This window comes from Danio rerio, chromosome 18 (assembly GCF_049306965.1).
Source record: "Danio rerio strain Tuebingen ecotype United States chromosome 18, GRCz12tu, whole genome shotgun sequence".
Classification (NCBI taxonomy): Eukaryota; Metazoa; Chordata; class Actinopteri; order Cypriniformes; family Danionidae; genus Danio; species Danio rerio.
Genome location: NC_133193.1, coordinates 46346349 through 46369166, shown reverse-complemented (window position 1 = coordinate 46369166; position 22818 = coordinate 46346349). Strand labels below are relative to the sequence as shown.

At 35.6% G+C, this 22818-nt stretch overlaps 1 protein-coding gene and 3 long non-coding RNA genes across 21 annotated transcripts in view; 2 read left to right on the top strand and 2 right to left on the bottom strand.

The window, feature by feature from the left end:
- LOC101885924 (uncharacterized) overlaps nucleotides 1-1047 on the bottom strand; it is a 131808-nt gene extending 130761 nt beyond the window's left edge. For all 4 annotated transcript variants that reach the window (XR_012393822.1, XR_012393821.1, XR_001796511.4 and 1 more), the window contains exon 1: nucleotides 842-1047. This is a non-coding gene — a long non-coding RNA (uncharacterized lncRNA). The remainder of the gene's footprint in view (nucleotides 1-841) is intronic.
- The window catches only part of LOC141378667 (uncharacterized), an 80928-nt gene that overhangs the window by 5361 nt on the left and 52749 nt on the right, over nucleotides 1-22818 (top strand). The window lies entirely within an intron of this gene.
- Nucleotides 342-22688, top strand: LOC141378666 (uncharacterized). Of its 3 annotated transcripts, XR_012393819.1 has the most exons (4): nucleotides 342-1658; nucleotides 1904-1936; nucleotides 19891-19999; nucleotides 22558-22688. It is a non-coding gene; the product is annotated as an uncharacterized lncRNA (long non-coding RNA). The 3 variants fall into 3 exon arrangements; XR_012393818.1 differs by lacking the exon at nucleotides 22558-22688 and having other exon boundaries at nucleotides 19891-22505; XR_012393820.1 differs by lacking the exons at nucleotides 19891-19999; nucleotides 22558-22688 and adding an exon at nucleotides 3298-5473.
- The window catches only part of nectin1b (nectin cell adhesion molecule 1b), a 525250-nt gene continuing 508787 nt past the window's right edge, over nucleotides 6356-22818 (bottom strand). For 8 of the 13 annotated variants that reach the window (XM_073929169.1, XM_073929170.1, XM_073929182.1 and 5 more), the window contains one exon: nucleotides 8447-12136. Coding sequence is in view for 7 of the 13 variants with exons in the window: in XM_073929172.1 (XP_073785273.1) it covers nucleotides 12094-12136 (43 nt within the window). In the remaining 6 variants the exon portion in view is untranslated. Of the gene's footprint in view, nucleotides 12137-22818 lie in introns of all 13 variants that reach the window. The other 5 variants (XM_073929161.1, XM_073929162.1, XM_073929164.1 and 2 more) reach the window with 1 other exon arrangement.

Sequence of the window (22818 nt, the reverse complement as noted above, 5' to 3'; positions counted from 1 at the left end):
TACTTTTTTTGGTCACATCCATAACATGTTTATTTTCCTCATTTAAAGTACAAAACATGCTTACAGATTGATCTTTTTCTGATCCCATAAACCTGTGCTCAGTTCTTTTGGAAAATATAAACAGATATTTCAATATAATGTTAATAAGTGTTAATTTATGTTTTGAATTTTTACTGCAAATGTCACATCCACAATGCTAAAATTTTTCATATATATATATATATATATATATATATATATATATATGTGTGTGTGTGTGTGTGTGTGTGTGTGTGTGTGTGTGTGTGTGTGTGTGTGTGTGTTTCCCCCCTTAAATTTAAAGATGTGCATAAACATGTTGCACAAAAGTCAGTTTTTATATCAACATTGTAATTATAGCCTTTAATTATGTTTCTGCTTTTCTACTTTAATTCAAATAAACAAACACATCAATTAAACACAGTATTTCAAACATTTAATATAAAAAGAGAGCAGAATATGTAGTATTCATGCATTAGTATGTAGACTAACATATAATTGTTTACCTGTGATAAACCGTTTTATTAAGGAAAAGTAGGTAACTTTTTTGGCATGATGCCAAATATAGAGGTATATGAAAATACCATGGTTGAAGTTTATCAAACCATGACTGATTTGTGATTAGCATGGTTTCACGACAATAATCAGTTTCAGTTATGTTTCGTTTTGTTTTGGTTTGGGATAACTCCATAGGGATAACGTTACTTGGCATTCTGTTGACACCTTAGACTGTCATTAGCGTCTTTTTGCGGTTGAAATGTGACTGAGGGAGAGAACATGAGAGATGATATTCATGTCAAGTTTAGCTTATTTCCCAACATACCTTATGATGTTGTTTCATCGTTGTTTCGCGGTAAACCAACAGCAGGATAAAGCAGAGGAAGTGTGGTTCACGCGTACTTTGCATAGACTGTATGCTGCCAGCATTAAGTGTGCTTCGACGGCCGCGGCTGGACTGTTGTGGAGCAGTTACAAACACGTGAAGTTGGATACTTCGCACGTATCATAGTACGTATTGACGATGATCACATGGTTTTTGCACACACGAATTACCATGTTTGTAAACATTCAGGATGCGCGCGCAGCGAGGAGGCAGAAAAAAAACCGGGAGCACTAGCATTTACAGCGAGGGAATGACATCCCATGCGGTACTTGTTGTTGTCTTAGAAATAAGTTATATTGATAACATATTCACTTATATATTATTTACATAATGCTTTCAGCGTGTTATGACAGCTTGTCACTCAGTGATAAGCACAGTGATTCGGCAAAATTAACGTTAAAGTGAGCGGCGTTCATCTGACAGGACCATTTGCGATAGCACCTTCCCAAAGAATATTGGATAAGACAAAATGACCGAGCATCCAGCCCGAAATTTACAATCTCATTGAAACTCCAAGTGATTTTACAAGAGAGAAGTTAAAGGTCTACAAGTCTTTGAATGCCAATGTTGTTCTGGGTGGTCATGTGCAAGAAATAATTTTCGATGATTATCAGATTCAACACTATTTAGTGCTAAAAACCGAGGTTCTGCCAAGACAAGAAAAGAAGACGAAACTGTACAAGGCCTGCAATCATCAACAAGCAAAACAACTGCATTCTGTCAGCGAACTGCAGGGTATGTGAACTCACATATAGAGGTAAAGTTGGATATATCTTTATAATTTATAATTAATTTGATACATAGAACATAATTATACGTTGAAAAACGCATTTAGAATTATATATATTTTTTCATTATTTAAAAAAAAATCAGAAAATTAATACATTATTTAGAAATATTGAAACTATTCTTTTCCATGCAATAAATGTCAAAGGACTTATATGGAAGTCAATGGTTACAGATTTTCAGCTTTTTATTAATATCTTGTTTTGTGCTCAACAGGAGAAGGAAACGTGTGAAGGTTTAAAAGCAAGGGTGAGTATAAATGATGACAGAGAAAATCTAGGTCATGTATAATGAAGTTCAGTCATAGGGAAGCGTGGGGCACAAAGTAAATAACCTGGAGTTTTAAGGTATTTACTCAGGGTTAACCATGGCATGCTTCCAAGGTTTTCACCGCAAATGTCTTCCAGACATTTATTGAAAAAGTTCGGCAAAATTTGGATGTGAAACACAGGTGAAACCATATTTGCAGCATAAAAGTATTTTTTATTATTTTCAATATTTTTTTTATTTTTAAAAAATCTGTGAAAGTATGTAAGCAAAATCTTATATTGTTGTGATTACCGTCTTCAAGGCTAAAAGATGGGAACCATTTTAAAAGTTGTAAACCACACATAGTGACTGCTAGCCAGAAAACACGACACAGCGGGGTTAGTTGTAACAGGGTCTTAAAAGTTAGCCACACAATGTTGGCCACCAATTAAACCAAGAAAATATGAATTGAATTTTAAGTGTAATGTTGGGAACTTAAAAAAAAAAAAAAATAAAAAATAAAAAAATATATATATATATATATATATATATATATATATATATATATATATATATATATATATATATAATTTTTTAACAGAAAATATTTTTAATAATATATATATATTATTGCTAATAATGCAAATAAATGCATTGTACAATAATATAATACAAATGAATCCAAAGGGGTTTATTCAATAGATAAATAAATAAATAAATAAATAAACAAATAAATAAATAAATATATATATATATATATATATACATATATATATATATATATATATATATATATATATATATATATATATATATATATATATATATATATATATATATATATATAAATATAAGCATGCTGTGCAATGTAGAATAAAAAATAAATTGCTCTGAATATTTTGAAAATATAGCTACTATTTAAAGTAAACTGAGTTTAAATTAATTGTGTAAAATCTCCCTTTTTAAGTATGTGTTACAACTAAACCTCTGTATGTTACAACTTGCTCCGGAAGTAGGGTACTTTTGGCAATACTGCTCAGAAACCATAGGTCCAGCGATCATACTTTCAGTGCTAATTTCAGTGTAGGAGAGGCTTATGTGTTGTTGGTAAAAATATATATGGCTTGTCTAACCCCATTACTTTGTTCATTATTTGGCCAAAACCAAAAAGTGTTATTTTGTGCCCCGCTCTCCCCTATAGGTTTGCAACAACATGACTGAGGTCGAGTACATTTTTTAAAGTTTCAATTTCTTCAACAAAACTCCAATACTGATAACATAGTGGTGGCATCATCATCATCTCATCTCCAATATTGGGATTTTTACTTCTTTTTTTATTTCACTGGTTGATTATGTTACAGTTGGTTTAGTCAATCAAAAAGCTTCCAGCACAACAAAGTCCAAATGAATATTTTGGATCAGTATGCATGAAAAACAACTGTCAGCTGTCAAAAACAGCCATACCAGGACAGGCCATTTGGGACGCGAAACAATTTGAGAGTGTGGGATTTTACCACAACCACCAAATGCCCAATCAGACAGAGAAAATGTCTGGCAGGGCCTGCCGCTCTAGTGGACACAGGGAATAAAACAGCTTTGTGATGGATTTAATGGCACATCACAGTCACTGAGAAAATCATCCTGCCTTTCCAATCAAATGAGAATGAATGCCTTGCGAGCTATAAAACCTGAATGATGTTCTCCAGTACAAAATATTTGCAAGTACATCTGCTACAGGTTATAACAAAGCAATCTTCAATGTACCATCTGTGATCAGAATACTGAAGAACAGCAGCAACTTTAAATGTACTCTCTATTTGCTCATCTTTTACTTTTTGAGTTTCTGTCTTCTGTCTTCTGTTGAACACATTCATTCATTCATTTTCTTGTTGGCTTAGTCCCTTTATTAATCCGGGGTCACCACAGCGGAATGAACCGCCAACTTATCCAGCAAGTTTTTATGCAGCGGATGCCCTTCCAGCTGCAACCCATCTCTGGGAAACATCCACACACACATTCACACACTCACACACTATGGACAATTTAGCCTACCTAAAGCCTGATTTATACTTCTGCGTCAGGTGACCGGCGTAACCCACAGCGCATGCAACGCGCGTTGCTGTGCATTTATACTTCTGCGTGCTGTCTCTGTTGGTCTGCATTAACACTTCCGAAACGCTAGTTGGCAGTGAGGTGTAAATGTTCCTCTTTGTCGAGTTTCTTTGCTGTTGTTTTGCTTTTCCTGAACACTTCCGGGATGTACAAGTGGCTCAAACTCGCTCATTTTGAGGCAGGAACCGGCGGACGTGCAACAACTTTAACTATGAGGTAAACACAAAACAAAACTTTCCATCCGGAGCTCCTTCACGGTACTCCACACTTGTAAACAATCGCTCGCGCCATTCGTGCGGCTCTCGGTCCCGCCCAGACTCTTCAGCGATACCAAGCCGACCAATCACAGAGCTTACGCTACGCGTCGTTGCGACGTGTAGTTACATTTTTTGAGAGGTGCACATCAGTGACGGCGACGGCCATGGCGAAGGGCTATGCGTCAGCGCCGTAGCATACGCCGGCGTTTGACGCAGAAGTATAAATCAGCCTTAATTCACCTGTACCGCATGTCTTTGGATTGTGGGGGAAACACAGTCCAAACCCGGTCCAAACGCGGAGGTCCAAACCCGGAGGAAACCCACGCAAAGGCAAGGAGAACATGCAAACTCCACACAGAAACGCCAACTGAGCCGAGGTTCGAACCAGCGACCCAGCGACCTTCTTGCTGAGAGGCGACAGCACTACTTACTGCGCCTCTGCCTCGCTCTGTTGAACACAAAAGCAGATATTTTTGAAGCAACCATAAAACCATTGAGTTCTATAATAGGAAAAACAAAAACTATGGAACTCAGTGGTTGCAGGTTTTCAGCATTTTTCTAAAATTCTTCATTTGTGTTCAATAGAAGGAGGAAACTCATAAAGGTTCAAAAACAAGCAGGATCTTAAGCAGGCTAATTAACAGAACTGTTCTCAAAACTGTCCCTAAGCAGAATCGTCCCTTTAGGACAATTAAATTTGGTCATTTCTTCTAGAAGATGATACATGACCTGAGTAACATAAACAACTAAATAATAACTAGCTCTGAACAAAATTATGTTAGTAAACAAGACAAAAACTATATGACGAAATCTATTTTTCAAAAACGTTTTTGTTAACTGAAATAATAATAAAAAAATACAATTAATTGAAAAATTAAAACTACAGTAAATGAAACTAACAGCAGTCACTGAAATATTGGGCCCCTAATTATATCTCTTGGGGTTAATTATATCCTTAGAATCGTCCTAACCTAACGTCCTAACCTCAGTGTATTTATTTAGTTTCACCTGTATGTTGTTTTAATGATTCAGTAAATTCAACAGTTTGTGATAAATACATTTTCTCTAATGTCCTATACACAAATTTGCAAATGTAAACATTCTTGAGACATTAAACACAATTAAAATAGCTAAGATACAGAAAGAACCAAGGAAATTAAACAAAAGAAAAAAAATTAAAGAAAAAAAGGAAATAAAAATTAAGAACAAGTGTATTAAAAAAAAGAAAGAAAGAAAGAAAGAAAGAACAACGTGTAGATTTTGTGAGGTTTAATGTTCATCTGCATGAGTTTTTGTTTCACACATCTGGTACATAAAGTCAGTTTTATTTTACACCAAACATAATCCCCATGTAAAAAATACGAAAAAGTCAAGATGCTTCACATACGGAAGAATAACTAGCAGTGACACATACAATGATTGAGTTCATGTGTTCACAATGACTCAGACGATGATTTTCCTTTCACCAACATGAAGATATATCAGATACATCGCATGTGTTAGAAAATATTAACAACAAAAAAAGAAACGCTACAGCTCACGTGTATAAAACAAACTCGGCAGGAGTTGCAAACATAGAAACAACAAAATAAATTCACAGTTTCAAAAAAAAAAAAAAAAAACAATTTACAAATTATCCGAGGCAGTAGGACAGCAAAGAATTGTCGACTAGTGGCAAATGATCTTCAATGTTGAAAATAATAATAATAATAATAATATTAATACATGTGGCAGCAATAATAATCATAAAAATATACATATATTTGACATGGGGACAGGTATTTCTTTCCAGCAATGCAACCCAGGAACCACAGATGATTCTAACGCTACACTAAGCACACACACATATAAAAATCAATGCCAGACATAAAGGTGTGCACAGTAGGTAGCTTCACATATTATAACCTAGCCCATAAACCACTGCAAAAGATACTTTTTTTTTTTTTCAAAACCAATCCCAAAACAACTCTAAGGGTTTCTCTTTTATCACTTACTGTATAACTTTCACATTGAGCACGAACATTGAGCACAAATTTTTTTTTCTTTTCCAGCATATACATTAGACATGGCCGAACAACATGAGCGTCATTCTTGTCAGATGATCTCATTCTTTGAAGAGGTCTGGTTGAGGTTGTAAAGAGGGCAGCGGTGATCTGTATTGGCTCATTGAATAGGTTTCGAGACTGAATAGCTATGTTTCCATCCAAGTATTTTTTTGTGTGCACATTTTGAAATATCGCATAAAAAATGCATGATTATTGTTGAATATATGCGCATAACTGAGTAGGATAAAATGTTTATTCGATAAGAAAAGTTCGTAAACTAAAATAGAAACACACATTTATCCATTATATTCTAGCATGAGCATCAAAAGTCATGCAATTTTGTTTTAAATGCTCATTTATGCTCATTTTTACAAGATGTAAAATTAATCTCTGATGACCCTAGAGTGTGTTTGTCAAATTTTAGCTTAAAATACTACACAAGTTATATTTTATAGCTCTTCAAAACTGCTGCTTTTAGGTTTTAAAACAAAAAGTGCCATTTTGGTGACTGTCGCTTTAAATTCAGGTGAGAATTTGCTCTTTTCAGAAGAGGGTGGAGCTACAAATGCCTGTGTGTCAGCATAGTGGCAGATTCTGTCACTTTAAATTCAAATGAGTCTGTTCGCTTTTTAGAAGAGGGCGTAGCTACAAATGCCTGTGTGTCAGCATAGTGGCAGATTCTGACACTAAATTCAAATTAGATTGTTCTCTTTTCAACAGAGGGTGGAGCTACAAATGCCTGTGTGTCAGCAGTGTTAGGTTTTGTCGCTTTGTATTCAAATGAGATTGTGCTTTTTTCAGAAGAGGGCGGAGCTACAAATGCCTATGTGTCAGCATAGTGGCAGATTCTGTTGCTTTGAAATTTAAATGAAATTGTGCTCTTTTCAGAAAAGAGGGCAAAACTATAAATGTCTGAGTGTCACCATAGTGGCAGATTCTGTCGCTTTGTATTCAAATGAGATTGTGCTTTTTTCAGAAGAGGGCGGAGCTATAATTGCCTGTGTATCAGCATAGTGGCAGATAAAATAGTGTGTTTACTAAAATTGTAAAAAACTAAAAACATTAAAAGAAACGTTTCCGAAAAACGTCGTCTATGGAGACTAGGGTGTTAATTTGTGGATCCCAAAACTCCACACTTACAATGCCTCCAATGGCAGATGGCTGCTTCTCGCTCAGGGCTGTTTATGCTAGATTTTTTGTGCTGTTTTAGACTTTGATACAAAGTGTGGCTGGTTTTGTTGACTGTCTCTTTAAATGCAAATGAGATTGTGCTCTTTTCAGAAGAGGGCAGGGCTACAAATGCCTGTGTGAATTACATGTTAAGTCAGTATTATAATGTAAGTAGACTTCCAGAGGCAAGAATGATGCAATTCCTGCTAATGAAGCGATGTACATTGAGCATTTAGCACATTTGACGCACAAATTGCTTGATTTGCTCAAATCGCTTGAATTGGAAAATGTGACTTTTGGTGGACATTCACCCTGTTAACCAATCAAGACCTTGCTCTTGTAGGGGCATGATTATGACGTACCATCTGTTGGAATTTCGAGCGGAAATCCTCCTGACAACACTGGACAACAGCTCATCAAACTGGGCTTGGCTCAGTCAGAAAGCTTCTATCATCCAGGAACAGTTTCTGGAGGAGTTAATGAACTCATAGAGCTAGGTGCACCTCGGAAGAATCTGATGTACCCAGTCATGGCACCGAATTAATCTACGCTGTTTTTCAGCCTTCCTAAAGCACAAAAAGCACAGTTTCTTTCTCAATAAAATCCATGTAAGGCATTTAGCAACACAACTGAAGTCACCAAGCAGACAGAAGCCCTGCCCATGACGTGAATCCACATCTATTGTAAAGTAATTTTCACACGTAAATGAAGCAATTAAAATGTTCAGGCGTCTATTTACGTGCAAAAAGGGTGATTTATTTACGCAAGTCAGGTCTGGTGTGAGCTCTCGTTTAATTGTTGAAATTTTCTTTGGCATGTGAAAACTCTAATGGTGGACAGATGCTTCTCATTTAGGGCTCTTTATGCTAATGAGGGAGATATCACTAATGTCTGGGACTTTCTCCCTCAAAGGCAGAATACCAATCAAAGTTTTTTTTTTTTTTTTGGACATTTTGTTGAATAAAATGTAATTTAAAAAATAATTAATAATTTTTTAACTGTGTTTAATAACCTTGTAACAGATCATAAAAGGTCCTTTTAACAGATCAAACCAGCAGACTGACCACATTGTAAAACATCTGAAATGTTGTTTTGGTCATTTTAAAATCCCTCAGCCAATGTCCATCATCAAAGTGGTAATATACTTCATTAATTATACTGTATATGAAAAAAGGCCCATTGAAGTTTCTTCTATGGCAGCAATTTTTACTTTTGATGTTTGCCGCCAATCAGAAAGTGATTATTTTGTTCTCTTTGACTTATTGCATACTTTATTTGCAAATGTTTTATGCGATATTCCAGTTTTGCACAATACATTGGATGGAAACGCAGCTTATGTGACGCAGAATATGTTCTGGAAGGTAACAGCATATTGAGGATCATTCTCTTAAAAAAATACATCAACATACGTTTTCTTTCAAAAATAGCTTAATAAGGAGGAAAGCTGTGGATTGTCCCTGAAAAGGTTTCGTGTAGGTCAACCGGTGAAATGAAATGGGATGTTTTTAAAGGTTTTAATGAATGACTATTCAGAGATGACGGCTGTAAGGAAATCGCATGCATTTTCAAGGACAACCTACACTTATAAATACAGCAGCAATGGAAATAAGACTTTTATCATTTAAAAACAAGCCTTCAAAGAATAAACTGATACATGAAGGTTATGATTACACTATACGGATTGCTTGAAACGTGGTAGTGTCCTGATGAAAAGTAAATCTTTGATAATACCGAATGTAAACATTGGCGAGGAAGCAAATACGGAACGCTCTATTTCTTTGGTAACTACAAGCAAAACGAGATGAAAGTGTATAAGTCATGTTTCGCTCGTGGCGCCGTGATATCTTATGAGAGGAAGTGAAATAGAGCCCTTCGTTTTTTTCGTTTAGAGCAGAGGGAACATTCACATTTCAGATTATGATGATATTTGGTACTTGTGGGACATCTCTGAGAAATGATGGGCACTGCCAATTTACCCATTTAATGCTCTTGCAGCTGAATCACTGTAGGGATGTTGTGCCATGTCGTCATTTTGACAAAACGTCATGAGATGAATAAAATGTAATACTTTAACAGTCACTCAACTCAAGCATGTACAACAAGAAGCAAGCAAATATAATCGGAAGAATAAAAGTAGCACACAAATGTGTAACAATCGATTAAACAAAACTTAACAACAAAATAAAAAAATAAAGTAAAATGGTGACATTGTTAAAGAAACAGTTTGTCATTAGTTATTCAACCTCATGTTTTTTATTTCAGTGGAACGCAAAAATACAAAAAAAAATTATGTTGTTTATGTGACTATTTAAAGGTTTTTGATGCCTTAAAAAAGAACCCTTTAAAGGGATAGTTCAACCAGAAGTGACAATTCTGTCATCATTTACTCCTCCACTACTTCTGTTTGAGTTTCTTTCTTCTGTTGAACAAAAGAGGAGGACATATTGAATAATGCTGGACAGCAGCACCCGTGGAGTTCCATGTCATTTTTTAGCGCTTAATATGGATGTAAATGATTGTTGTTCCCAACATTCTTCAGAAACCCAGGCTCATTGGATACATACACTTATATACATTTCTGGAGAGTGCCAAATACATCCCAGGAGCTACTTTTTTTTTGTAGTTTTGTTTTTGTGAATCCGCCAGAGGCCGCTGTGTATGCTTTTTGAGATCTCAAATTTCTCTCTCGACTGCCATTCTCGCCTGCTCTACTCATGTAAATCCACCAGAGGCCGCTGTTGACTGACTGACTGATTGACTAACCCACCCTCCTCCTTCCGCAAACCCAACCGAGTGTTTTAAAAAGCACCATGTTATTTACTTCTGTGTTTCAAATTCTCTGACGTACATGGCGAGCCACTGGGCAAACTGGTAACAGAAATGTATATAGAGTTTCGTTTTTAGAATGAGTCTTTGTTGAAATGGTGAGAAGTTTGTACTGTAGTTTGGGGGTTGAACTATCCCATTAAATAAACTCAATTTTTTTTCAAAGAAATGTTGCATAAAGAATCTTTAAATCATTCCAAGAAATAACGTAAGTCAGTATATCATTGTCAATACTGACTATTCATGCAGGCACAGGACTTCCACATGACGTCATATTTACGTTGTACCCCAACGGACCCCAACATCGTAGAGACGTTGCATTTTGTTAGGAAATGAAAATTGGGTTGACGTCAGAACCCAACATCAGGCCGATAACAATGTCCAACCAAAAATCAACCTAAATCCAACCAAATATCAAAGTCTAATCATGTTACAACTAGACGTTGTGTAGACGTTACCACTATGACATTTATCAGACGTTGGATTTTAGTCACTTTCCTACAAATCCTAAAATTAACCAAATATCAACGTCATTTTAGGTCGTTATTGGACGTCAAAATAACGTTGTCCTTAGGGGCTGGTTAGACGTTACATTTTGGTCACCTGACGTCATGATTTAAATCTAACATAATATTAACGTCTTATGATGTTGTGTGCCTGCTGGGATGGTACACAATTGGAAAGAGTACCAAAGAATTGGCCTATTTGGGATGTGTGATATTTCATTTTAAAAATCAAAACAACCTATTTTCTACAACAAGAACCTTCTGTGGAATGAAAGTTCATCATTAAACTATAGATGCCAGTATAAAAATTACTTTTTTTTAAGAGTGTACATGCTCCAAAAAGGACAAAATAGTATAAAAGTACCATATGACTGATCTATGTGCCATTTATGATGCCTTTAAAACTTTCAAATATTATTCACAAAGCTTCAAATAAACATGGAAGTACCATAAAACTGGTCGACATGACATTTATGGCACTTTTATGGACTTTATTGTCATTTTTGGACCCTGACATACACTGCGTTTTTGAAATCTTGCTTGTAAAAAATAGTTTCACAAAGATTATTCCAGATTGAATCTTTTGGGTTCCACATAAAAACGTCAGCATACACTTGAGGGTGCATAAATAATGACCAAATGTTTCTTCAGAATGTTTCTAGCTTTCAAAAATGCCGTCAATGGTCAGACGCTTGGCAAAATGTTTGAAATAAAGGAAGGGTAAGCTCTAGGAGAGGGTTTTAGGAAGAGCGAAGGCTGATACCCTGTGTTCAGGAGAAGTGAGGTGTGCTGTTGTGAAGGGAGGGAAGGAGGGAGGCGTTTCTATACTTACAACACAAGACTAAAGGATCCTAACCACAGCCTCATAGTGAAACATGCAGTGCACGACACACGGTTTCAGGTCCACAAACTACTGACACTTTAATTCATTGTTCGAGAGACCGCCCGCATCCTGATGTGGTCAGCGCAGGGCAACAGCAACGAGGATGGAAGTGTTGTTTGCACCGGGGTGTGATTTGTAATGGCTATCCTGTATGGAAGGAGGGTCTAGACGGACTGCTCTTTGGGGTAGTTAAATGGGGGTCGGGGTGCGGGTGGAGCGGCGTTGGGCTGAAAGGTGTACATGGGGGTGTTAGTGGGGTGCTGGGTGTACGGATTCTGGGGGAGGAAGGTAACAGGTGGGTAGGCAGAGGGAGGCAGAGGTTCCATAAACTCGTCCTGGTTGCCCGATGGATGGCAGCTCACAAAGTCAGCTGGGGGCGGTAGCTCTTCGTTCCCAGAGTTCTGTGGAAAGACAGGAAAATTAGAGAAACTAATGGAAGATGTGAGGCTATACAAGTGTCCAGATCGTTCACACTGAACTCAAGTTTTATGGCACTCTGTAAAACCTGATCAGATCATATTACTTAAACGGGGTTACCGCTTTAAGGCAAATGTCAAATTGCCTGACTGACTTTCACTGGCTAAAAAGATTTCCCTCAAATTTTGGCCCCATTGTAAAATATATCCATGAACTAAAAGTGTTCTGCATTTTGTGATTCTTTTTTATTCATTTAATTATGGTTTTAAATTGCTTTTTGGGATCTTGATCTTGAAGAAAGAAAAAAAAAGTGTAATTTTGTGTACATTTTCACAGCAAAACAACAAAAGAAATGCCATAAATATTGTCACAATTTGAGAAAAAAAAACTTAAAGTCAGTCATTTTAGGCTGTAAAAGTCATGAAATTTTGTGCAAAATCTAGAAGGAATTTGTTAATCACTGAGTAGACAAAACAGTCACGGTATTTAAACAGGTACAGCCTGGTGACTGCATTTGATTGGTTGCCCAGCGGGAAAATAAATAAAATGGCAGTGAAAATAGCCTAACTGTACCAACATGATAAAAAAAAACGGCCCTGTAAAATCCTAGCCATATGCACCCAACACTTTCTTATGAGCAATTCATACTTTTTCAAAAAATCCGATGTTCTCCACACAGATGCGTGGGCTTGACATACTATCTGACACACTGTCTCCTCATCGTATGCACCAGACACTTTCTCACGACCACTCTATGTTTGTTGAAAAACATTTTGCAATTCTAAGTGTGCCTTACACAGGTGAGTGGGCGTGACAAACCACCTGTATGCACCAGACAGTTTCTTATCAATGCTCCATGTTTCCAGAAAAAAACAATGTACAAAAAACTATATATTTAGTAGAATTATTAGCCCCCCATGAATTATTTGTCTCCTTGTTTATGTTTTCCCCAATTTCTGTTTAACGGAGAGAAGATTTTTTTCAACACATTTCAAAACATAATAGATTTACTAAATTATTCCTAATGACTGATTTATTTTATCTTTGCCATGATGACAGTAAATAATATTTTAGAGACACGTTAGTGACATTTGAAGGCTTAACTACGTTAATTATGTTAACTAAGCAGGTTAGGGTAATTAGGCAAATAACTGTATATAGATGCTTTGTTTTGTGGGCTATCAAAAAATAAAGCTTAAAGGGCTAATAATTTAATAATTTAAGACCTTAAAATGGTTCTTAAAAAATTTCAAATTGCTTTTATTCTTGCCAAAATAAAACAAATAAGACTTTCTCAAGAAGGTAAAATATTATCAGACATACTGTAAAAATTTCTGTGCTCTGTTAAATATAATTTGGGAAATATTTAAAAAAGAAAAAGAAAAAGAAAAAAAAAACAAAGGGAGGCTATTTCTGACTTCAACTTAAACTCTCTCTCTCTCTCTCTCTCTATATATATATATCTATATATATATATATATATATATATATATATACATATATATATATATATATATATATATATATATATATATACATATATATATATATATATATATATATATATATATATATATATATATATATATATATATATATATATATATATATATATATACATACACACACACACAAACATGCAGAAACAACATATTCTTGTCAATTGCATGCTTCCCTTTCAGATACACTAACAATTCTGTTATTTATTTACTTTTTTTGGTCATTTTGTTTAGCTGGTGCTGGCAACATTTACAGGTGATCACATTGGTTTTTGTTCTTTTTAATGAAATAAATCTTTCCAAACCCATGATCTGCATCATACAGCAGAGACAAAAGGCCAGATTTACTCACTAATGCAAATCCTTTTTTTTTTTTTTTTTTTTTTAGCCAAAAACCAAAACAAAACAAAAACACAGAATGTTCTAAAGGGACACAGTGAAACAATGTTACTAAAGAGGTGTGCCTTTTGCGACTGACCTTTTTTGAAATAAATTACACAAAGAGATGTAGTAGTCAGGAATATGTAAAATTGGAACATTGTTTAAGGCTAAAAAAATATGTTTTAATGTCTTAAAATAATGTTCTTAAAGCACTTAGCATCTTCAGCTCTTCTTATTTGTGATGTTGTAAACTAATTTGTGCTGGTTTATATTACCTTTAATAATCTTAAAAAAAAAAATAATAAATCCTTCAGAACACAGTACACTGTTCACAATATAGTCCACCACTGGTTTTATCTTCTCTAATTGCCCAAAATATCTGTTGAATAATAGCAATAACACATGTGGGTTTTTTTTTCCTGTGAGATTGCTTATAGCGGCATTACAGCAAAAGAGCCATATTACACTCCTACTTGTTTTACCCATAGACGGTTTTACCTATGGTAGCTATTTAGCTAATCTGTAGTCACATACTGTACATCAAAAGTCACCAAAAGCTGAAAAATAGCAATACAGCATGAAGTATATCAGATCACTGTTCACCTGTGTGTGAAATCACTAATTCTGTTTTCATGTGTTTCTGTGTAAACAACACTTATTAAAATCCCAGTGTATTGAGACAAACTGCAATACAGACACAAACAGCTCTGTACAACTAAACTGCAAGAAAAAAAAAGATAATAAAACGCTCAACTTGATGTATTGCAGGCAGCATGACCACATACAGTATTTAACAATTCCTTACAAAAGTGTATAAATGTTGAATAAAGCTATTTCAACAAGGACTGTTCCAAACGTAGCTTCCTACAAGTGCTAAAAGCTTAATTTCTTGTTAAAGCCAAGAGGTTTGATTTGGAGTATGTCTCTGCAATGTGAAAAAAGGAACTGAATCGTGAGGCAATTGCAATATGGAGAGAAAGACAGATGAGAGGCCATATTTACACCTGATATAAAAAGTCAGCGATTTGAATAGGGTATATGCCGAGCTAGTGCTGTTCCCATGATGATACACTTCCGGTGACCTGTTATTGTGAACTTTTTCCCATTTTATACGGTTCCTTATACAGTATTGATGTTGTAATGTCATTAAAATACATTCAGTTAAATAAACTTTAGCATTTATTTAGTTGCTCAAGCGTAAAACGAGACAAAAAGCCGTTTACTCGCACGCGCCCGTCAGAATCGACAGGCTAACGCAGAAGCTCCATTGAATATAATGGGGTAAAATAAATGCTCATATAATAAAGATATGGCGGGGGAAATGTAATTTAATGCAGTGCTTCTTGTACAATCTGAGACCCACTTTAAATCGGATATCACTCAGCTAGTGGAGATCGCTGATTTTTAAAGAAAACAGATCTTAAATGCACCGGATTTTGCATTGCCATTCAATTCGCCGGAAGCGCTTAACCCAGGTTACTGGCAAATTAAAAGTCCTATTAGCATGCTTCGGCATATACCCCATTTGACTCATTTAATGCCCATGTTTACTGTGGTGAAGATCACTTTTGTTCGGATCACTTAACATGACTGTAAACACCAGGTGAAAATGGTGCCAAAGATAAAAAAGGACAATAAAAGTGCAATGGAAAGGTGACTTACGCAGAGTCCCCCAGCATCTTTAGGTCTATGACAATGATGATTCCCACTCTGTGAGCCGTACAGTAATGGAAGGAGCAACAATATCACAAATAAACACTAAACGGTGTACACCTCAGGGCTCACCCCTGGGCAATCTTTTGTTCTCAAAGCTGACAGTGAAAAACACAAGCTGGACACATGAGGTTGAGATGACAGGTGGAACTAGATGGACAGATGGATGTATGAAACAGTCTGCTCACACATTCATCAGATGTCACGGACATCTTTGTGTGCACATGAGGACAAACTGTATTAAAACAAGCAGTGGATTGTATTTTTTTCTTAATAATACACATGTAAGATTTTGTATGAACTAAAAGCTCAGACATTACATAAGGAATAATACAAGAAAGTGACCCAGCATACTTTTTCTTTTATTCAAGATGCTCTCAAATGGATAAACATGACTAGATATTGACTTACTGTATTTTTATTTGATTTTTTTTCTTCAGAAGAACAGAAAGCCCTCCATACAGCTCCTTCAGTAAGATGCATAATGACTTGAAATGATGTTAAGCATCAAAAATAAAAAGATACTTGGTTTCAGACTTGCCAGTGATTATTTGTTTGATGCAAACCAGCAGGGGAGAACTGAATTAAAGAGATACGTTCACTCAAGAATGAACGGTGTTATTGCTAAATGGCTTTTAAAATTGATCAGAATTTTTCTGCTTCTACTTGTACGTACAATGAAAATGGGCATCAGGGACAGCTGTATTCACCATTCACTTTTTTTTTTTTTAATGAGTCCTATTACATTTTAAGCCAAATCTAACTACAATGTGACCCTATTGAATTAAATCAGGCCAAACTAAGTTCAATTCTGAAGTTTGCTGATAAAGCAACTGTGCTGTTTGTACGTTCTTGACTCTTCTAAATCACAAAAAATACCATAATATGTTTGCAGATGTTTATGAAACATTCTTCACACACACATTTTAGATCAGGGCCGTGCACAGGGCGGTGGCCCGTTGACTGCTCTTCTGCCCTCATTGGCTGAGGTGCCCCTCTCAGCAGGTGCAGAGTCACCCGCCCCCAGCTCTTCACTTTGTGATCGACACTAACCCCTTCACCCACTGCGTTGAGCATCTGCCCCTCTGAGGGTCTGTGCAAGGGCCTGTTTCACATTATGTCTGATAATATTTTTTTCTTATGGATAAAGTTTTATTTGTTTTATTTGGGCTGGAATAAAAGCAGTTTTTAATTTTTTTAAACCATTTTCAGGTCAAAGTTATTAGCCTCTTTAATAATTTTTTTCTTCGACTGTCTAAAGAACAAACCATCGTTATACAATAACTTGACTAATTACTGTAACTTGCCTAGTTAACCTAATTAATCTAGTTCAGCATCTAAATGTCACTTAAGGCTTTATAGAAGTGTCTTGAAAAAAATCTAGTCAAATATGATTTACGGTCATCATGGCAAAGATAAAACAAATCAGCGATTAGAAATGAGTTATTAAAACTATTGTGTTTAGAAATGTGTTGAAAAAATCTCCTCTCCGTTTTAACAGATATTGGGGGAAAAAATAAATAAACAAGGGGGCTAATAATTCAGGGGGACTAATAATTCTGACTTCAAAAACGGCTGTTATTCTAGCTGAAATAAAACAAATAAGACTTTCTCCTGAAGAAAATATATTATCAGACATACTGTGAACATTTTCTTGCTCTGTTAAACATAATTTGGGAAATATTTAAAAAAGAAAAAAAATCGAATAATTTTTTTATAAATTGTTAACATTTTGGTATTTTGTACTTGTGATGCAGCAAGTCCAGAGACTGATGTGTACACCATGATTTTACATAAAATTTACTTTAATGTGTAATAGGACTAAAAAATGGTCTAAACGAATATTTTCTCAATTCAAAGAGAAGCGGTTTGGAGCCGGAAACAGTATTCCAAATATCACTGATATGTCAGGATTTAACAAGCGGATTGCTCATAGTGTATGTCTGTAAATGGGAATGTATTGATGTTTCCCAGTGCTGGGTTGTGGCTGAAAGGGCATGCGCTGCTTAAAACATATGCTGAATAAGTTAGCAGTTCATTCCGCTGTGGTGACCCCTGATTAATAAAGGGACTAAGCCGAAAAGAAAACGAATGAAAGAATGAATAATAAAACATCTACTCTTCTCAAAGTTAACAATAAATGACACTACTTTAATGCACAGTTGGATGTATGAAATGTTCTGCTCACATTTTCTTGCAGATGTTGAAAATAACTTTTCTAAAATTATTAGAAAAGAGTTTAGAAATTACATAAGAAATAATCAAAGGAACTGACCCTGCAGAATTATTCAGTTGACTTCCTCGCTCAAGATGCTCTCGATTGAATTAAACATGACTAAACATGGGCTTGTAGCTTTCTGAAGAACAAAAAAGCCATAATTTCAGCTACTTCAGTTGGACGTATAAGGACTTGAAGTGATCTTGAGCACAAAGTTGCAGAAAGTTAAAAATCGCCCTGCTTTTTCAGCAGTGACAAATGCCTTCACTGGCTTCAGCTCTGCACAGAACAAAAAGATACTTGCTTTCAGTCTCGGCCCGCTATCATTTGTTTGATTATGCATAAGATAGTCCCAGCAGGGGAGAATTGAACTTAAGAGACTAGTTCAGTCAAGAATGAACACTGTGTTACTGCTTACTGACTCACACTTCATTCCAAACACATCAGACTTTTTCACTTGATTGAACACACACACACACAAAATATTATCAGATTTTCCCTTCTGCTACTTGCTCAGACAATGGTAGATGAGAGTAAGCTGTTCCTCATTCACTTTCATTACAAAGGCTTACATATACTGTACTGTATACACTTTATTAGGTACACCTTACTAGTACCAGGTTGGACCTGCTTTTGTCTTCAAAACTGCCTTAATTCTTCATGGCATAGATTTAACAAAGTGCTGGAAATATTCCTCCAAGGTTTTGGTCCATATTGACATGATAGCATCAAGGCAAGGCAAGTTTCAGTTTCAAGGCATCACACAGTTGCTGCAGACTTGTCAGTGGTTGTACCTAATAAAGTGGCCGGTAAGTGTGTAAGCCAAATTAAAGAACAAATGAGTGTGACGTCATTTCAAATTAAATCAGGCTAAAACATGGGCTGCGTCCGAAACCGCCTACTACTCAGTAGGTACTGCATTTGAATTTAAACATACTACTCGGCCGTTAGAAAAGTACATTATATACAGTATGAACGTGAAAAGTATGAATGGAATTCGGACGTACTACATCCGCCATTTTGTCATGGTCACGTGACCTACCTGCGTCAATTGCGTCGCTTTACTCCCATTCATGAATTCGCTCGCGGGGCATCATGGATAGCGCAGCATGCATGGGATGCGCACTCTAGTATCTCGCCGGAAGTAGTAAGTCATCCGGGTACTTCTCGCATACTGATTTTCGAATTCTATGAATTCGGACATACTACTCGGCTTGCATACTGATTTTAGCGTACTATATAGTATGGAAGTATGCGGTTTTGGACGCAGCCATGGTTTGTTTGGAAACCATATTGGAATCCGAATTTACACCTCTTAGCACAGACCAATGCAGACCAGATGACTTTCAGATGAATGCTATAATCAAGTCTAAATGATGTCTTTACCTTTTCAACAATGATGATTCCCCCTCTCTGAGCAATACAGTAAAGGAAGGAGCCGTTTCAACAATAACATTAAATGACAACCCAGGCTCATTCTGAAAACATACCACTATATACATTTCTAGAGAGTGCAAAAATGTCCAAGGAGCTACGTTTTTTTTTTTCACAAATCCCCCAGAGGCCTCTCATGTATGCTTTTTGAGATCTCAAATTTTTTTCACGAGTGCCATTAGAGCCTGCTGTTCTCGCTAATATCCACCAGAGGCCGCTATCGACTGATTGACTAACTATACGATCGACTGACCCATGCTCCTACTTCTCTAAACCCAACCAAATGTTTTCAAAAGCACTGGTTGACCCGCCCACCCACTTCTCTAAACCCAAACGACAGTTTTAAAAGGCAATCCAGAAAAAGAAAAGCCCTCGACTGATTTTTTTTCAAGTTCTCAGATTTTACCACTTTGTCATCCTGTTATTTACTTGTTCATTTTATTTTTTGGCCTCTTTTTTTGTCTAACCACTTTCTGTAACCGTCCTTCCCCAGACTCGAACCTTGGCGTCATGTTCAACTCTTCTTTGCGTCTCAAGTCTGCTAACGTACATGGTGAGCTACTGGACAAACTAGTAACAGCGGGAAAGCCGTCCACACAGAGGTAAGCGGTCAGCTGGTAAGCATGAAAAGCAACTGCATCATACCGCCCTGTAGTGTTCATTGTAAAGATGTAATGCAGCCATACGTACTTATAGCTACATAATTCGGGATCTCCAAAAATTTATATAGGGCTACGTTTTCAGAATGAGCCCATGTTTTTAAACAATGTACCACAGGGCTCACTCATGAGCCATCTTCTGTTCACAAAGTTGACAATGACAGAAGTTGAACCAATCTGATTTAGATGACAAATAGATGGACAGATGGATGTGTGAAAGAATCAGTTTGCATATACTCTACATCAAACTTTGCAAATGTAGTTTAAAAACTACGGAAGGAATAATCAAAGAAACAGACCCTGTTAGATTTTCAGGTGATTTACAAGACATTCAAGATGCTCTTGATTAGATTAAACATGACTAAATGTGGGCTTTTCTGAAGAACAGAAAGCCTTCATTACAGCTACTTCAGATGCATAAGGACTTGAAGTGAATTTAAGTAAAATTAAAGAAAGCTAAGTATATTTTTGTGTATTCTTAGCATTGATACAGTAAATGCCTTCACTGGCTTCAGCTCTGCAAACAATAAAAAGACACGTGATTTCAGTCTTGGCCTTTATCATTTGTTTGATTATGCCATAATCTCCCGCCTAGCCTGGGAGAATTGAACTTCACAGACTAATTCAGTCAAGAATGAACACTGTTACTGTTTACTGACTCACATATTACTACAAAACCATCAGACTTTCTTACTGGATCCCATTAAAAATGCTATCTTTGTTCAGTGTTTGAAGACCCTATTTTCATCATGAATTAAGTGATTAAACACTGTTTGAAATTAATTTTTAGATCGTGAACTTAACCAAATAAAATGGCATGAATGATTATAAAATGACATGAATGATTATACAATAAAATTGCACATTGTTATAATGTAACATTTCCTATTATTGTAATGGAGATAACTCTGTATTATATTTAAAAACAGATGATAGCTCACAATTAAATGCATTATTGACTTGCTTAACTTAAATTAAATGATTCATAAGTGAATGTTTACAACGTAATATAGATAATAGAATGTTTGGCTCCATTATGTCACCTGTGAATATCATAAATTGCTAACACAGACTCACTGGAAATACACGATTTAGCTTACATTTCTGCAAAACACAGCAAAAATGTACCTGAACATACACTTGCCTGCCGTTTCTAGGTAAAATTAATGCTTCGGTTGAGTATGACGCCAGTAACTTTGGTTCCTTTTAACACTAATTAAATTTACAAGGATGTACACTAACTGACAAAAGTCTTGTCGCCTATCCACATTTTAGGAATAGCAAATAATAACTTGACTTCTAGTTGATCATTTGGTATCAGAAGTGTCTTATATGCAGGGCAAAGGCCCCCTAGATAAACTCTTATTTTTTACGAAATAAAATATGACCATGCCTTGATTTTTAATTATTTAAATAGAACAGTAAAGTCTGGCTTTGCTTAGACAACAAAAATAATGTAAGTATAGAATATAAAGTCATGGTGCAGTGGAAAATTAATGAATATTGTGTATAACTCCCATGAGCTTGGACGACTGCATCCTTACATCTCTGCAATGACTCAAATAACTTATTAATAAAGTCATCTGGAATGACAAAGAAAGCGTTCTTGCAGGACTCCTAGAGTTCATCACGATTCTTTGGATTCATCTTCAATGCCTCCTCCTCCATCTTACCCCAGAAATGCTCAATAATGTTCATGTCTTGTGACTGGGTTGGCCAATCCTGGATTCTTACATATACATCTTACAATTTGGCTCGTCAAATATTTTTTGAAGTACTTTTTTTGCAGACTCACTATAATGATTGATGGTACTGTAGAAATAATAGTGATTGATTAATTTGGACCTCATTTATACCTCTATTTAGTGAACTTGGTCTATTATTCTTTAAACTGCACAAATTCTTAAATGCAGTTTTTTTTTCTATCTCTACTGTCATTAATTTGTTTATTGTAATTAGAACATCTTAACTGCTGCTGAATAATTAGGATAATAACAGTATACAATTGCTAATGTATTTCAAGTTTTATTTTACCCCTAAGTTGAGTTTTTAAAACAACATTTCTGTGAGTATATTAGGGCGTAGAAGCGATATTTCAACCAAAAATAAAAATGTTGTCATCATTTACTCAACCTTTATTGTTCTAAACCTGTTTGAGGTTTCTTTCTTCTGTTGAATGCAAAAGAAGTTTTGAAGAAAGCTGAAACCTTTAACTATTGATTTTCATCATATTTATATTCAGCTTATCTACATTAGTGTTTAACAGATCAAAGAAACTCATAAAGTTTTGAGACCACTTGTGGGTGTCAATTTTCATTTTTGGGTGAACTATCCCTTTAAGGAAAGTAGCTTCTTATATGTTGTGTTTTGTATTTCCTTTTTGTGTTTTTATGTGTTTGTGTTGTGTTGTTTTTTTCATGTGGCATAGTTAACCCTGTAGCTATTAGACAAAAAAAAAAAAAAGCTTTTCTGGTTATTATGAACATCTGTCTTTTCAATAGAAGCACCGAAATCAACATGACAGGAGGAACGAAGAGGAGGCGCTGGTTTAACTACATGCATCGAGCTTAAAAACATGTTTCTGTGCAGCTTTTTTTTTTTTTTTTGGAAAATGAAAAATTCAGCAGTATTTAATTTTCAGTCATTTTTGTGTCTTTATTTAACTGGTTGTCAGGGAAACAGACCAAGAAAGCCGGATTAGTGTTAAACTACACTGAATAATATAGTGCATGCAAAGTGGTTTGCCTAATAGTTCATGTGGA